This window comes from Littorina saxatilis, linkage group LG7, assembly GCF_037325665.1.
Source record: "Littorina saxatilis isolate snail1 linkage group LG7, US_GU_Lsax_2.0, whole genome shotgun sequence".
Taxonomy (NCBI): domain Eukaryota; kingdom Metazoa; phylum Mollusca; class Gastropoda; order Littorinimorpha; family Littorinidae; genus Littorina; species Littorina saxatilis.
In genome coordinates this window covers 53,248,639-53,266,438 of record NC_090251.1, presented here as the reverse complement: position 1 = coordinate 53,266,438, position 17,800 = coordinate 53,248,639, and the positions used below count along the sequence as shown (strand labels likewise).

The 17,800-nt window shown below is 42.2% G+C and overlaps 1 protein-coding gene and 1 long non-coding RNA gene across 3 annotated transcripts; one reads left to right on the top strand and one right to left on the bottom strand.

Moving 5' to 3' along the window:
* The first annotated feature begins 486 nt into the window (after positions 1-486).
* LOC138971796 (uncharacterized) lies at positions 487-8,559 on the top strand. Of its 2 annotated transcripts, XM_070344612.1 has the most exons (6): positions 487-597; positions 1,343-1,526; positions 2,737-2,945; positions 3,377-3,920; positions 5,098-5,276; positions 7,583-8,559. In XM_070344612.1, exons 3-5 carry the CDS (start codon positions 2,812-2,814, stop codon positions 5,140-5,142), a joined length of 723 nt encoding a protein of 240 aa, XP_070200713.1. In that variant the 5' UTR covers positions 487-597; positions 1,343-1,526; positions 2,737-2,811; the 3' UTR covers positions 5,143-5,276; positions 7,583-8,559. The 2 variants fall into 2 exon arrangements, with proteins under 2 accessions (XP_070200713.1, XP_070200714.1); XM_070344613.1 differs by lacking the exon at positions 487-597 and having other exon boundaries at positions 798-1,526.
* LOC138971797 (uncharacterized) lies at positions 7,563-14,370 on the bottom strand. The gene is made up of 2 exons (XR_011457378.1): positions 14,099-14,370; positions 7,563-8,061 (listed from the first exon to the last, which is right to left on the bottom strand). It is a non-coding gene; the product is annotated as an uncharacterized lncRNA (long non-coding RNA).
* Positions 14,371-17,800: the final 3,430 nt, after the last annotated feature.

The window sequence follows — 17,800 nt, the reverse complement described above, 5'->3', positions numbered from 1 at the left end:
GTACCATACATGTGCTAAGAAATGAATAAAGCTTGGAACACACTGACAGTAGTTGCCTCCGTGTATGTGCTGAACCGAAAGACGTTACACAGATCACCGGAGAAACCAAACTCGAAGACCGCATCCGGAATCGACAAGTGACATCATGATCAACGCGGGACCACTTACGTTTTCGTTTACCAAGGCCTAAAAAAAAAATAGGTGTGGTTACGGTAACCCGACCTACCCTATTTTTAGGGGCCGACCCTATAACTTTTTATTACATTTGTCAAAAAAAAAAAAAAAAAAAACCAGTGCAGAAAACGCAATGAAAGCAAAATCGCCCGAGTCGCACACTTATTTCCCTGTCAAGTAGGTTTAATTTGTACACATTAGAAAAAAAAAGTTAAAAAAAAAAAAGGTGATTGCCTACCTTCCTACCCTATTTTTTTTTGGCTATGTTACCGTAACCACACCTATTTTTTTTTTTGGCCCAATGCAAATAAACCCGGTCAGAATATTTTCGCCACGTCGTCAATAATATTGCTGACTTTTAAGAAGAAGTGTGTCGTCGACGAACTACGCGGTTGAAACTCGACATTGGCCATTGCACGCGAGGTAGGTACTGAGGTAGAACTTATGATGTCGCCTTAAAATTTCCTCTGTCCTCTGTCCTCCCTATATTGACTCTACACTGTTTGTTCCAAAAATGCTCTCTCGGGTGTAGACTAAATACTTTGTTTTTTTCGCAACACGAGTAAGTCTAAGTTTTTTCACTTCCTCTGACAGGGAGTGACAGTGACCACAGGCAAAGGTATCGTTCACTGGACCACTATACTTACATAGAAAGACTAGATTAGTCACAGTGAGTGAGTGACAGGAAATTCATCTAGATCAGTATAGATGTGATACATTCATGTAATTGTAAGGAACATTTTCTGCAAATCAGTTTATCCATGCACAGGCATCAAATTCAAACAAGTCACCATGCCAGTCAGCTGTTCAGTATCATTATTGTCCCATCAGATGTTCGGCTTTGGTTTGATTTAGATCCCCATATGTTTTGTCAATTTGTGCCAGTGCCACTCTTTTTCAGAACATATGTGATATAATATATATATGGTTTGTTAAATTGATGTAGGCTAGGTGAACTTTGGTTAAAGAAGATAAAAGGAAATGAGGGATTATAAAATTACAGTATTTGACACTCACAGTCACACGTACTCCATAGCAATTAGCATTGGCAGTGAGAATTGAAATAGGCTTGGTAAAAATTGGTTGGGTACGGTAAAATTAAAAGGAAATCAAGAGCTGTTTGTATTCACTAGATGTTTTATAAGTATGCAATTTGTTACTTTTACAGCAGCAAAACTTCAACTGCCCGCTGAATGTCAAAGTGGATGACGAAGACAATGTGGAGGCTTTTCAGCTACAAGAGGAGGATGAACAGGAACGTGGGAATCAACTACAACCAGAAGTACCACCAGCCACGTCATCAGCATCCAAGCATGTGCAAGTGCACATCAAACTGCGAGGGAAACATAAATGTGAGCTTTTCAGATTAACAGTCTTCTTATCGTTTATATTCTTTTGAATTGTTTTAAAGTTTGCCATTTATATCTCTATTCTGAGCTATATATATATATAATTGGTCTGATATACTATTATACATACTGCAGGGATGTTGCTACAAATTCATACCTATAGGACAAATGTCCTGAGTTCTTCAGCATAAATAGGACATTTGACCGCTTTCAGAAAGTGTAATAGGACATTATGAATTTACGCCAAACAGCTTATAACACATTCCATGGAATTGTTCCAAAGTCATGCGCCCACACACACACGCGCGCTGTAGAACACACACATAATATAGTAAATACATCAACACAGTGTGCGTATAATGTTGTATTTGTTTAGTTTCAAAGAAACCACAAAAAAGAAACCAACATGGACAACTTCAGAGCTCTTACTTTGATTACAAACGGCATGATTTGGATAAAAGTTGAAAAACAAAATGATCGGTTTGATCTAATGCTGGTCTTTTGCAGGCTTTAGTTTTTTTTCCAGCGGCATAATTCAGTGCTTCGTCTCATATCTAAAACAAAAGCAGACGACAAATTTAGTCAGTTGGAGTTGTCTCCCGTACTCCTGTAGCATGCACTGATCTAAAAATAATCCACTATTTTTAGATCAGTGCGCTGCACCGAGACGGTATAAATACCCAAACGGCGCATACCACAAACGGTTCGGGAATTCCCGACAAAAGAAAAGATCCGCACGCGGCACTGGCAACTTCAGTGTCAGCTGAACACGAGAGCGTTCGGTGTTTTAGAAGATTTGTATCTTGAAATGAAAATTAACGATTATCGCGCTGTCCGAAGGAATGGAGTACATATCGGACAATGACCACGCTTAGGCTAAAACGATAGGACATCTGACCGACATGCGGCAATGTGAATCGGACATTTGGGGATTTTCATCGTTATATATGTCCGATGTCCGACGCCTAACGACATCCCTCTTACTGCACGCTTCACTCCTGTTTACTTTTGCAGCAGAAATGCAACATTCCAAAATCTGTTCCTAATTTAAGTTTACAGGTATGATTATATGGTATTGTAAATGAATATCAGTAGTCCGCTTGTTACAGTAATATAAATAAACTAAAATTAACTTGTCATTGTTCCGGTTATTGAAGTGAAATGTACATTGTTTTGTAATTATCAATTATCAGCAATGTCATTTGTTCTTCAGATGTTTCTGCCATTGCCGAAACCAAGGATGTCAGGATCCAATGCAACCTGATCAACGCCCCACCTCTAAAACGCAATGCCGGTTCTAACTTCTACAGATGAAAGTGTGGGGAAAGAAGAACGAAAAGGCGAACGACAGCGCGCTGCAGCTGCGGAAGAGGACGAGCCTGCTGACGAGGATGGAGGTGAACCAGAAGATCCGCAGTTCTTGTAAGTTTTCAATAGACATCTACTTCTCTACATTTTAAAAAGTAAGACAGAAGTCAAGGGTTACTTTGGGTGACAGTCAGCTATTTTTAGCTGCTATCACTGTGTCCTTTGTTTTTGTCTTTCTCTCTCTGGTCTTTATCTCACTGGCCATAGCCCCTTTTTGTCTATTAAATGGGGGGAAAACACCAAAAACATGTCAATAAACATTTTTGTTCTGACATTATTTAGCTTAATTTCTCATCACAAGTAAGAAGCTAATTTCATCTTAATGTTTTTGTTATACTGGATTTCACTGTCATTGCGACATGTATAACATGAAGTAATTATATCCATAGCACTAGCAGTGAAACAATTTGTTCTTGTGTATGGCACATGTAGTTTCCATAGTAACCCTTTATGTGCTAAGAAAGTGTATAACCTGTGTGTTTTAGGAATGCCCCTGAGCCGAGACCCAGCCCCGACCTGGAAGACAAGTACATTGTCTTCCAGGCAAACTTGATGCAGCTGTTTGAGAGTTGTCCTCGATGCTCTCACCCTGCGAAGGCCTTCATATCGAAGACAGTTGGATCTTGCATCCACGTCCGACAAGACTGCTCCAAGTGCTGTTTCTTCAGAGAGTGGACCAGCCAACCGTACATAAAGCAGATGCCCTGCGGGAACCTGCTCCTGTCATCAGCTGTTGTGCTCTCTGGCTGCAGCCCGAAAAAAATTCTCCGGCTGTTTTACTTGCTCAATGTGCGTTACATTTTGGAGAGCACGTTCTTCTGGCATCAGCGGCACTTCATTTTTTCTACAGTGGAAAGAAAATGGAAACGGGAGCAGTCAGAGCTCATTTCGCAGCTTCAGGACGAGGGAAGAAGTCTAGAGCTGATTGGTGATGGGCGGTCAGATAGCCCAGGACACTGTGCCAAATATGGCACATACACTCTCATCGAACAGGGACTGGGGAAAGTCCTGGATATACAGATTGTGCAGGTAAGAAAGATATTTAGGCGGTTCAGTGTCTCATACTCATAGACGCATCAAGGTAACTAATTACAATCAAAGTTTTGTAGAGAGGCATTTTTCTTCTTCAAAAATATTGACAACAGTAATGCATACCCAGTTCAAATCTTTTTTTAATCTGAATTTGACTCCTAGTTATTAACCCCCACCCCACCCCAATCTCCCCCCTGACTCACCCGAGTAATTGGTGAGTGGGATTCCTTTGTGTCCGTCTTTTAGACCGAGTTGGATTTTCAGCGACTGATTTTGACAATTGACATTTGAACTTGTCATATGTACATGCCCGTTGAAACTATGTGCACGCTTAACTGGAAGTAGAACTCTAGATATATAAACTGTGACGAATGCGATATTAAATAAAAGAGGGCAGGGAATCAAAATTCCTGATAACACGACGGTGCACAACCGATGTGCAGTGAAACCCGTTCATATTTGTTTGCAAACTGTCAAACTTTGGCAATAACATTATTAAACGAATAAAATGAGTGCCGGCTGCCGTAGCCGAAACAGTCGGCGGTCGTAACAGAAAAGTGGGGCGGCCGTATCAGTGCATCGCTGGCGGTCGTAACTGCTAGCACGGCGACGCGTACCAAAAAAATACACATGCTCTTTTCCTCAGCCGATGACACAAACACACTTGAATATTGGGACACTGCTATTGATGCATTTCAGTTATGATACATCACATTACCTGATCAAATGACCGTTGTTGAGCACTTCAAGCCTCTTGTAATCTCCACCATTTAAAAAGAAATCCCCAAATCAAACAATTTCAACAAATACGACTGTCACAAATCTAAAACAGAAGCCTCAAAAATTAAATCGATAACATGTTAATCCTCATGCAATCATAAATCCGCTGAGAACAAATAAACTTTGCTGGCTTCGATAATTACGCCACAATAATTATTAGTTTGGAAGTTACACACCTTTCGGGCTTGAAACCTTGTTGACTATGGGACTGCAGAATGCTATCGTAACAAACGGCAATTTTTTCTGTCGTAACACTTCCCCGGCGTGTGGCTGGGACTGGGAGACCTGTAACTTTAATTGTAAATAGTACAGACATGGGTAAACTGTCAGATAATTTTGAATAAAATTAACACTGTGATCAGCATATTTTAATGCAATTTTCTGTTCTTTACAGGAGATGTCATCCAGTGGCCACCAAGATGTGACCTGGCTCGATTAGCTGGGAAATGGGCAGCCAGAGCTGGTTTCCCGGCGTAGTTGGAGCGATTGGTGGGACCTACATAAAGATACCAGGAACCAGGGTTGAGAACAGCGACGCGTACATCTGCTGGTTTCCCAGCGATGCATCTCCAGGTAACAGATTTGATCACTTTCTGTTTCAGATAGGTGGATTGTTAATGTTGGCAGAACTGAAAGGTTGGAGGACCTGACCATTATGGTGCCTGTGTATTTATTCCCTATTGAAATACTAGAGTAACACTAGCAGTGTCATTTCATAATTGGAATCTACTGTAATTTTAAGTCACTATTTGAATCTTTGAATTTAAAGACAAGTATTTAAAGGCAAAGTGCGCCTCCCGTAAACCATCACGCTCACCAAAGGGAACATCCTAGGTGCCCTACGTAAAGAGGCTGAGCGAGTAATTTTCAAAGATTTAATGTTGCGGATTGTCTTCAAGACAATCGGACCGAGGTGCGTTTTGGCGCTAGACCGAACTTTTCAAATCTAAATAATAAATTGACAGCGTGTTACACAAACATTCTTAAATCATAAAATAAATATTTTTTCATCAAGACAAGATCATTAAAACTCGAAGTATTTAAAGTTAAAAAATAAGGAACGCCCGGAAGCAGGTTCACGTAAGGTGTGCCAGTTCCTGTGAATAGTCAAAAGTCATCACGAGGGTTCTTGTGAACCACAGCTGTTTGTTTTGTGCATAGTCAGAGGTACATAATAACGTGCTATTGCAGACAAGCTCACAGCGAGTCGCATTCAAATTCCTGACGACTGCTTTGTCAAAAAGGGAAAGTGGAATAACAGAGTTCACGATGTCGATGGCTCCGGGGTAAGATAAACCATGCAAAACAATTTTTGTGTGAAAATTGCTCGCTTTTTACGGAAAGCACCTATGTTCTCAAGGGGTGAGTGTTTCAATGAAAGGGTGTTTGTACTGTGTGTAAAAGCCTGACAGTATCTGTGATGGTTTACGTGAGAAATATAAAATGTTTAAACCGATATTGGGAGTTCAGACAAGTATGAATTATGATGGTGTGTGGATTTATTCGAAGAAAACCATCATGAAAATGTACCTACACATCGTTTCTCTGACTTTTCTTTTCCTGTTGTTAGATACATGTCATATACCGCTTTTACTTTTAGTGAAAGTTGAGGCAGCACTTTCTGATCAAATTTATTAAAAATTTGTTCAAGCATTTCTTGACTAAGCATGGATAATCACACCGGGGACTGTGTTCCGCCTTATTTCAGCCGGGCTCGTTGTTACTTCGTTTTGAGCTGGGCTTGGTGTCACGCAAACGTAAGTGTCTGCACTAAAGTACAAACTATGTCTTCTAAAAAAAAAACTCATTTCCAGGAACGGATGTTTTTAGCACTAACCTAAGTAATTTGTCTCTCTATTGGTGTTATTTTTATCTGACAAGGTTTATTATGTGACCCCCATCGGCTTGAAATACATGCGGGTTGTCGCTTTTTGGGCAAAAAAGCTGATCAAACTGAAGAAATGATAAGCAATGGTATCATGTTATGGTTTTTCTGTATCATAAGTTTGTTCTATAGTTTCTTGCTGTTATGCTGATGCATTTTCCCGAACCTGCGTTGAGGCACGAGAAGTAAAACCAAAACCCATGTCAGGCAAGTTTTGTTCCACGCTGGACACCCAGAACAAAAGCAAGCCCAGTGCAAAAATGCAGGAGGCCCAGCGCAGAACAAAACGTACACCACTTGCTTGTTTTGATTGCTTCTTATGACATAGTGAGGATGCATTGAAGCACGCAATTGATACAGATGATTATAGCTTTACCCAAAATAGTAAAAATAGAGGAATATTTGTTGTTCAAATCCATGTTTGAGAGAAATGTACGTTGAACCTTCATTTTTCACTAAAAAAAACGCATGCATGCCTTCCATTCGGCTATTGTCAATTAACCAGGTAAGCAAAAGACGTTTTTAGCTGTCTACAAAGAAAACAATTATTCTTCTTTCTACTGACATTCATCAATTTTAGCTTAAATCAGTGTGAAAGTAATAGTTTGTGTTTTTATGAAGACACTTTCGTTTGCGTGACACTGAGCCTGGCCGAAAACGGAGTAACAACGAGCCCGGCTGAAATAAGGCGGAACACAGTCCTCGGTGTGATAATGGGGATGTTTACCAGCTTCAAAGACATGATTTTTTTATATTATTCGTTATCATTTCATATGCATGTCATGGTTACGCTGAAAATGCACTCAATGATAAATGAATTATATGGGACAGTAGGCACCTCATTCGCATGTTCTGCAGAGAGGAGCTGTGCTCAGCTCAGTCTTATGGTTTAGGCTAGCGAAGCATTAGGATATACATGTAGCCTCTGTTGTGGTTGGTTTTTAGTTTCAGGCTGATAGATTATTTTTATATTGATTTACGCGACTTGTTTCAGGTTGTATGCGACAAAGACCTCCTCTTTCTGGATGTGTTTACGGGTTACACTGGGTCCGTGCATGACAGCCGAGTTTTCCCCAACTCAGATCTCCATGGAGTGTTGGAGTCTGACGCAAGTAAGCTGCCTCCAGAGTACCATATGATCTGGGACTCGGCCTACCCTCAGTCTCCGCAAGTACCTGCTGGTTCCATTCCGCGACAACGGCCATCTGACCCCTGTGGAAACTGCCTACAACAGAGCCCAGGCAAGGACAAGAGTTGACGTGGAGCGGGCTATTGGTTTGTTGAAAGGAAAATTCCGCAGACTGAAGGATCTCAAGATGACGAACATCCGTGAAGTTCCAATGTTAATTTTTTCAGCATGTGTCCTACATAACTTTATCATAGAAAATGGCGTGGACGAGGACGACATTGACTTGTCGGAGAGTGAAGATGAAGACGAGGACGGAGGTCAATGTGGTGGTGATCACTGCATGTCTGCAACACAAAAAAGACTGGAAATTGCCAATGTTCTTTCTTGAGAACTGTTCTATGTGTTTCAAGGACGTGTCGTATACCGTATATCAATTGATTGTCTATAACAAGTACTGCCAGTGTGTATTTAGTTGCATGTTCTTATGTGTTTCGTAATTTTCCATTTAAATTTTAATGTGTAGAATTAACTGGGTAAAGGTTGGGTTCCTGGTGAGATCTTTCTGGCTCACAAGAAACATACTGCCAAATGTTCAAATATGAAACTAAGTTATTATTTCTTTTTTCAGTTCAATGACATTTTTGTTATAAGATGACCAGACGTACCAAATAACCAAAAATGCTAATTAAAAAATATGAGTTTACAAAAAGGGGGAGACAACCTAAGCGAGAAATGCGAGGCACACTAACAGCTGAGCACAAAACCAAAACTAGAAGATGATATAATTTGTAAAATAACTGTGACCCTAAAACGATAGTACAATAATAAGCAACAAAGTTTAGAACATAATACCTGAAAAAAACCACAACACAACTGTCGTGTTTTTCCTTTCGTCACTCTCAGTCGCAAAGGAGACACAACGATTTGTGTAGGTTCTGTAGATTTATTAACAGCTGGAACAACGGTGACAATATCTCTCAGCACAGTGTAAGAAAGAACAAGTGCAAGACTGGTAAAGAAGAACAATACGTGTGCGCAGCCCTACTTATATAGTTAATGGACATACGAGAATATTCGGGAAACATCGACACTAATCTGGTTAGATCTACACAGTTCCATCTGTTCGATGAGCGTCTACGCTTACGTCATGAGTGACTGCGCACTTAATCAAAGTAAGTTCTATAATGTTCTATATCCTTCCATTCGATTCCAGTGGTATCTAGCGATCTCCACAACACCTCCCCACCTAAACTGATGCTACTCCTCAAGCATCAACAGCAAAGTCTCTCTGTGGGTTTGCGTGTTCTCTTTGACCGTCTTGGATTGTCTGGTCCATACTCTGGAACGGATGGAGTACCTTTGGGTTTGGTCTGTCTCCGAGTTTGTGGCACAGTTTCCAAGATCTCCATGGGGTGATCTGTTACAAGTTCAGAAACAGTGTCCACTTCCTCACCAGGTTCATTGTCTTCCTCAGTGGTGTAGCGTGGCTGTAGCTGTTCCCAGTGTCGTCTCCATACTGGACCATGAGGAATGACCATGACGTTGAAGTAGCGAGTACCCAGAGACTTCTTGATGACTGCTGGTACCCATCGGGGTTGTTTGTCTCGGCGAGGTCCATGGTACAGAGCATACACAGGATCTCCGGCCTTGTACTGTCTGGTTACCTTGACGACAGCTTTCAAGTCTGGAGTCATCTGAGACTTGGATGCCTCCTTGGATTGCTTGCCCTGAGCGATGTGGGCTGGCGAGGACAGCAGAGTGTCGATCCTTGTCCGTAACTGCCTGGAATTCAAGAGTTCACTCGGAGAGAAACCACAGGATGTCGGCGTTCTCCGGTACTGCATCAAGAACTCTTGAAGAGCACGCTTCGGTGGCAAAGAAGATTTTCTCAGTGCTTGTTTGAATGTCTGCACCAAACGTTCGGCGGCTCCATTGGTAGCAGGATGATATGGTGCCCCTGTCAGGTGCGTGATCCCCCGTTCCTTGCACCAGCTCTGAAATTCTTCAGAAGTGAAGGTCGGCGCGTTGTCAGTGACAAGTGTGTGAGGCAATCCAAAATGAGCAAAATCTTCTTCCAGCAGGTCTAGAGTGGCTCTAGAGGACGTGGATGACGTAGGATGAATGCATGGATACTTGGAGTAAGCATCCGTGATCACCAGCCAGTCTCTACCCATGAAGTTGATTGCATGGTCCAGGTGTAAGCGGCTCCACGGCTTTTCTGGTAGCATCCATGGGTGAACTGGAGGCTTGGATGGCTTGTTCTGATGTTCACCACACGAGTCACATCGTCGAGTAGCCATCTCAATAGCAGCATCGATACCGGGCCAGTAAACAGCAGTTCTTGCCAACTGTTTCATGCGTTCCATGCCGAAGTGTCCGAGATGCAGCAGATCAAGGATCTTGGACTGCAGGCTCTGTGGAATCACCACTCTCGATCCATGGACGAGGCATCCGTGGCAGATACTGAGAGAGTCCGACAACTTCCGGAACTTGTTGACATCTTCATTGATCTCAGCGTTCTTTGGTGGCCAGCCTTCACGGACGTAGCGCATCACAGTAGATATCACTGGATCTTTTCCTGACTCTTGACGGAGGATATTGGCATCCACAGGCTGGACTTGAAGACTGAGAACCTTGATGGCACACACCATGTCCATGTCTTCACCACTTTCCTCCCTGTCGAAGTCGATGTCATCTCCGTATGGCAAGCGACTAAGGGCATCTGCATTGCCATGATCCGCTGTTTTCCGGTACTCGATGGTGTAGTTAAACTGGTTCAGCCACAGGGCCCACCGAGCTAGTCTGTTAGCTGCGAGCAGTGGGGTCCCTTTCTTCGGTCCGAACAGTGATGTCAGCGGCTTATGATCTGTCACCAGTATGAACTGACGTCCGTAGAGATACTGGTAGAATTTCCGCAAGCCAAAGATGATGGCCAGGGCTTCCTTGTGGATTTGGCTGTAGTTCCTTTCTGCAGCCGTGAGAGTCTTGGACACGTTGGCGATTGGGCGCTCGCTTCCATCTGGATAGCGATGAAATAGGACTGCTCCAATTCCAACGTTGGACGCGTCACAAGCTAGTCCCAAAGTCTTGTTTGGATCGAAGTGTACCAGAACTTGATCCGAGGAAAGCACATTTTTCAACTGTTCAAATGCTGCCTGTTCCTCATCTCCCCACTTCCAGGGGTTCGCCTTCTTCGTCAGGCGGTAGAGCGGCTCTGCCATGCTGGCCAGGTTAGGGATGAACTTCCCGTAAAACTGAACTGAGCCCAAGAAAGACTTCAAGCTTGAGACGTCCGTAGGGGCTGGCATTTTCAAAACTGCCTCGACCTTCGATCCTTTGGAGATCCCTTCGGCCGATAAGGTATGTCCAAGGTATTCCACACTGGCTTGTGCGAACTCGCACTTTTCACGACGACATCTGAGTCCTTTGTCGTTCAGACAAGTGAGCAAACGTTCCAGGTTGCTCAGGTGGTCGTTGGCGTCCTTCCCGCTGACGAGTATATCATCTTGGAAGACGGCAACACCAGGAAGATCACAGGTCAGGTTTTCCATGATCTCTTGAAAGTAACCAGGTGCTGACTTTATCCCGAAAGGAAGTCGTTGCTGCAGGAGTACCCCACGGTGAGTGCTGAGGGCTAGCCTGCGTTGACTCTCTGGTGCCAGCTTGATCTGGTTGTAGGCATCAGCAAGATCGATCTTGGTGTATCCGAATCCACCTCCTAGCTTCTGCATCAGTTCCTCTGGGAGTGGCATTGGATGACGGTGATCTTCAAGCTGATCATTGATGCCCACTGAGTAGTCACCACAGATCCGTAGCTTGGGCTTCAGGGTGCCCGAGGTTTGTGCCTTACGAATTGGTACCACTGGCGTTCCGTATTCATTGAACTGGACTGGCTTCCAGACTCCTTTTGCGATGCCTTCTTCGTAGCCTTTGGCGAGGTCATCACGAAGAGCGAAAGGTACCGGACGTGCCGTGTGAAAAACCGGCTTCGCATCAGACTTGAACTTCACGTCCAGTTCGAAGTCCTTGAGACATCCCAATTCTTGTTTGAAGAGATTTGGGAATTTATCAGACAGTCTGTGACAATCTCGTTGCAGGGCAGCATAAGGCGCGTTGGAGGTCGCTGGATGCGTAGGTTTTGCACCCTCACTCTTAGCGTGACTCTCTATGCTCCTCAGTCCTAGAGCATTGTCCACAGAAATTCCCAGAGTCTGGATTGCGTTGCGTCCTAGCAGATTCAGATGAGGGATCTTGGTGACGATGTACGGAATTGAGCTTTGCTTACCAGTCACTGGATCCTTGGTTTGGCCCATGAAAGTTCCCAGCACGGGCAGGTCGTGCTTGCTGGCAGACTCGTAACGATGTGTGACGTCATCCAGCTTCGGTTTTCCTAGTTGTCTCCAGACCGGAAGAGAAACAAAATTTCCTGTAGTTGCGGTGTCCAGTTCCATGGTGAACTGTCGGTCCTGGATTGTTATGGGTACATCCAACCTAGGAGTATCTTGGGGAACTTCACCGAGGATCGCGTTGACAAGCTCTGCTTTCGTGACTCTCTTCACGGAAGCCTGGGAATGTCGTTCCCGATTCTGATGTTGCTTTTTTCTACAGACAGCTTCCAAATGTCCTGTGACGTCACAGTATCGGCATTTGGCGTCTTTGTAGGGGCAGTCTGTTGCTTTGTGGGCCTTTCCACATCGGTAGCACTTCCTGTCTGTGGAATTAGACTGCGTGTGGTTCTTTCGTGGACCCGTAGTCTTGTTCTGGTGGACCTTGTTGACTGGCATGGTCTTGGAACCGTAGACAGTTTCCTTGGCAACCTTCGCTGCGTCTTCAGTCTCAATCGCGACTTGGACAGCACGTGCGAAATCCAGCTCTGTGTCCTTGATCTTGAATAGAGCCTTTAAGACAGCCTCATTGTTGACAGAACATATGAATCTCTGTCTCAGAGCTTCGTCTTGTGGGTTTTTGATCGAAGGAAAGTCACAGGTAGCGGCGTCTTGGCGTATGCGCGCTGCTAACTCCTGGAGAGTTTCGCCTGGCTTCCGTTTCATGTCACTCCAGAACTTGAAACGTTCACGCACTATGAAGAGTTTCGGGTCGAACTGTTCTTTCATGAATTTGACAATTTCGTCCATTGTCAAACTGTTGATGTCCTTGGGCGGATTTTGCTGAGTAGCCAGATTTGCCAGTTGTTTGTAGACCGTAGCAGTCTGATTTGTCAAGAAAACTTGAGCCTTGCGCTGCTCCGGCACGGAGTTGGCGACCACAAACGTGCAAAATCTTGACCAGTAGTCAGGCCACAGTTCCGATGTTGCATCAAACGCAACAAAAGATGGGATTGCAGCTGCCTGTGTAGTAATGGGAAAACGTAGATTCGAAGCACTCGGATCGTCGTAGCTTTCCTCCCTGGCAGAAGCTGCGGCACCACTGAACACTTTCATCATCATCTCCATCTGGTGCATTTGTTGCTCCATATCTTCCTTGTGCTGGCGTTGCTGTTGCTCCAACTGCTCCCTTAGAAGCGTTATCAGCTGCTCTGTTTCCGTCATTTTGCAGTAATAAGTCACTCCGAATAGACAAGGGAAGTAACTGTCGGCGACGCCAGTTGTCGTGTTTTTCCTTTCGTCACTCTCAGTCGCAAAGGAGACACAACGATTTGTGTAGGTTCTGTAGATTTATTAACAGCTGGAACAACGGTGACAATATCTCTCAGCACAGTGTAAGAAAGAGCAAGTGCAAGACTGGTAAAGAACAATACGTGTGCGCAGCCCTACTTATATAGTTAATGGACATAACGAGAATATTCGGGAAACATCGACACTAATCTGGTTAGATCTACACAGTTCCATCTGTTCGATGAGCGTCTACGCTTACGTCATGAGTGACTGCGCACTTAATCAAAGTAAGTTCTATAATGTTCTATATCCTTCCATTCGATTCCAGTGGTATCTAGCGATCTCCACAACAACAACGTAGTAAATAAAACTACAGTGATTGATAGTTAGTATAGCAAAACAATAAAATTATGGTTATCTTACACACAAACTTAAGTAATTGACGATGTTGAGAGGAAATTGATAGAAATTCCTCTGAATTAAACGCCATTAATTCCAAATGTTCTAGTTTAAAATTGGTTATAAAGCACTGATTGGTTAATTTAGATCAATGTCAATGATGACCAGCAAAGTCACTATCTTCCTAGTTCAATATGATAAGCATCACTGTCTGAAGCATACTGAATTTTGACCAGGATTGTGCCACTCATAAAATACACAAGCATATGTTTGCCACTCAATGGTTATACAGTGAGACTTGTCTCCACATATTGTTGTTAATCAATGAGCTATGTGTAGCTCCAACATAAACAACCAGAAGATTTACCTTCATTGTAAATGTTGTTCGTCCTTTGTTTTGGAAGATGACCGCAGGCTCATGGTATGCTTGGATCTCTAGTCTGTCCAGTAGATAACTGATAAGCTTGTCCGGGCCAGGATTCCCGTTCCGCATGCGAGTGTTCAGCTGTTGGGGTTGTGGCTGCCCTGGTTTTCTGGATTGTGCGCTTTTGCTCTGCAATGTGGATTATTCTGTTTTCCGCGGTCTGGGCACCAGTATAGCTTATGCTACGCCATTATTGGAACTGAATATCAAGGTTTTTCAGAGAGATTTTTAGTGTGTCCTTACAGATATATCTTTGCTTCGTCAAAAGAAACAACCTGCAGCGTACGGCAGCTGAAAATTAAAGGTACATATAGTTAAAAAAATCATTCAACTGTATTTATTTGACCTTACACAGACTGTGGGAAGAGGCCAACCGTCTTGAACAAAAAAATTGTCCGCAGGAAGCGACTCCAAGAACACAGACGACTCGAAGCTGAGTGAAATACCTTGTAGTCTTTCTATGAAAGTAGTGGTCCAGTGAACGATACCTTCTGCCTGTGGTTTGACTTAGAGTTAGACTCTTTGAGGATGTTGATAATGACGCATGACACTGACAGACTACAGAGAGTGAGTGACACATTGCGGCAAACGAGTACACACAGCAAACTCTAAATAAAAGAATGAAACATGAAAACTTACCTCTGGTTAGACTGGTTAGTATGCAAAGGTTCGCTCTTCCCTACTCTCTCGCAGTAGCTAACTTTGTTGGAGAGTCATTCCAATGAACTGATAACGTTCGCAGTCGGCCACTTTGCAGATGTAACGAAAAACCGAAACGCTGTAAAAAGCAAACCCCGCTTGACGTCCAAAATATTGGGGGGGGGACATTTTTGGCATTAAACACTGTTTATGCCTCACAAGTATTGCTCCTCTATTTAATGGAGTTTATTTTATAGGAATGTTTTTAAACCTAATCTCATTGTGTTCGTTTTGAATCAAAAGTCTCGCCCCAAATTCCGACAATAAGTCAATATGTCCGCCGGATATCGATATGGTTGCTACAAGGTTGCTTCGGTTACAATATGATGAATAATGTCGAGGAATTTGTGGCAAGTGGATTCAAACTTACCAAGATACTATTTTTAACTTCCCATTCTGGAATAGTTGTTGGCATTTGTAATCATTGTCTCGTGTATGAAATCTCGTCTATTTACAGTGGAACCCCTTTTAGACCCCCCTCCCCCTCCAGCCCCCTTCCTATTACAGACACCCCCCCTCCCCCCTTTCCTAATCTCATTTCAGCCCTTGCTTTGTTCAGATTTCCTTGTCGACAATGTCTGAACATGTATATATATGCCCTGAGAAATTCTATGATCTTATTTTCCAAAATAAAGTCTAAAGAGGGTGTTCCACTGTAGCAGACACAGGCAACGTGTTGTCATATGAAAGGCAATTGTGGTTTTCAAAACAAAAGTACAGGTTACTCACATTTTTGGTGTCGGGTAAACACAAAACCATCAAATCATACTCATAGTGGCAGAGTGGTGATACATGTATATATATGTATGATATTTGAAGGAAAATGGATGACAAAATAAACAACAACCTCTCTCACCACAACATCAAATTTATTTTCTTTGGCAGTTCTAAGAAAGTATTTTTGTGAATTAAGGTCCCAAGCACATAAATGCAGAACCTCAGGTTGGCCTCTTTTAAAACACTCATCCCAATCCACCACAATGAACAAAAAAATATCAACAACAACATACAGCAACAACAAAGAGAATGTCGCATGCTGCTTTTATCATATAAAATGTTATCTTGGTTTACTAAACCTAACTGTTGTTACAAAGCTTAAAGGTACTGAACTTGTCAAATTCAGGTGCACGGAGCCCCTGGGGCTCTTAGTCATACCTCAGGCAGCTGTCCGTTAGAAGAACTACCAAGTTTCATTGACTTGCACCCAAAGAGTCAAGAACTGCGATTTTGTTTGCGAATTAATTTCGTACTCGGACCCGGCTGGTCTTGACCTATTTTTTTATCTAAATTTAGATCAGGTAGATCACCACATCATGCACTAAAAGACACGTCACTAGCAAACTATGTCAGACATCATCATGAGTTTGTGTAAAACAAAATGGAGGCCGGAATCACTCAGTTGAATCGAACTCCGACCAAACACCATGTAATAATTAGGTTAATTTATGCACTCGCGTGAACAAGAAACTGTCGAGCATCACAGATGTCGTCGAAGGGTAGTTTTGGGTTTGTTTTACTACCATAGGAGGATTTTTGAACTGTAAATGCACTCAGCTGCAACAAAAATGCAAAACGAAGGCTGTGAGCTGCACTGTGCCTTTAGTAAAAAATCAAATATGTGTCAGGAAACAAAAAAATGACAAAAAATATTAGTTTGAATTCAAAGTCTAGCTTTTAAATTTTTTTTATTTATATAATTTTTTTTGGAGGCCTTACAATATTTATTTGATGTAACACGCACTGAACATATAACAGGACAAAAATCATTAGATTTAACCATATTTTTCATTTGCAACGAGTGTCATAATGTTTACCTTTCTTCGTACCATAATTCAAAATGGACCCCCCCGCGGGTTAGGGGGAGTCCCATATTGGTTGGGACTAGAAAGAATTTACCCGATGCTACCCAGCATGTCGTAAGAGGCGACTAACGGTTCTGTTTCTTCTCTTCTTTTGTCTTATTTCTGCCTTACCAGTCCTTTCACCTATATTTCCTTCCAAGAAAACTCTCCCTACTTTTCCCTGCAGTTTTCCAATTCTTTTCTTGTTGTCTTATTTCTACCTGACTGGATCCATCACCTTTATTTCACTTACCAAAAGTCTTCTTTTCCACATCCTTATTTCTCTGCACCCCGCATGTCGTATGAGGCGACTAACGGATTCTCTTTCTCCTTTTACCCTTGTTAAGTGGTTCTTGTATAGAGTGTGGTCAGTGTTTGTGAGGATTTTGGTCAGGACAAAGAAATGTTTGGTCCTTTGTACTGGAAACTTGCATTCTCCCAGTAAGGTCATATATAGTACTACGTTGCAAGCCCCTGGAGCAATTTTTTGATTGGTGCTTTTGTGAACAAGAAACACTTAACAAGTGGCTCTATCCCATCTCCCCCCTTTCCCCTATCCCATCTCCCCCCTTTCCCTCGTCGCCATATAACCTTCGTGGTTGAAAACGACGTTAAACACCAAATAAAGAAAGAAAGAAATTCAAAATGGGGCTAGGGTTACGTGTTGTAAACTTGTGCACAAATTTAACCATCGATTTTTATTCTTTTTTGATATCCTTCATTTTTATTTTTTTTATTTTTTTATTTTTCATTTATTTTTTTTCTACAAATAATTTTTTTTTTGTTTTTTTGTTTTTTGGCAGTGTGTACAATAATTAAATTTTTTATATTTTTTTTTTATATAGTGTGTACAAATAAATTTTTTTTTTTTTTTTTTTTTTTTGCAGTGTGTACAATGATTAAAAAAAAATAAAATAAAAAATAATATCGTGTTGAACTGCGAAAAAAAGTGTGTGTGAACAGGGATTGTTACTGGTGTTAAATCCGGACATACACAAAACACAAAAAGTAACTAAAAGTGTGTTTTATCTTGACATTTTGCTAAATTGTAAAAATAAGGTCAAATTAAATTATTTATATGTATTTAACCTTATTTCAAGCCTCC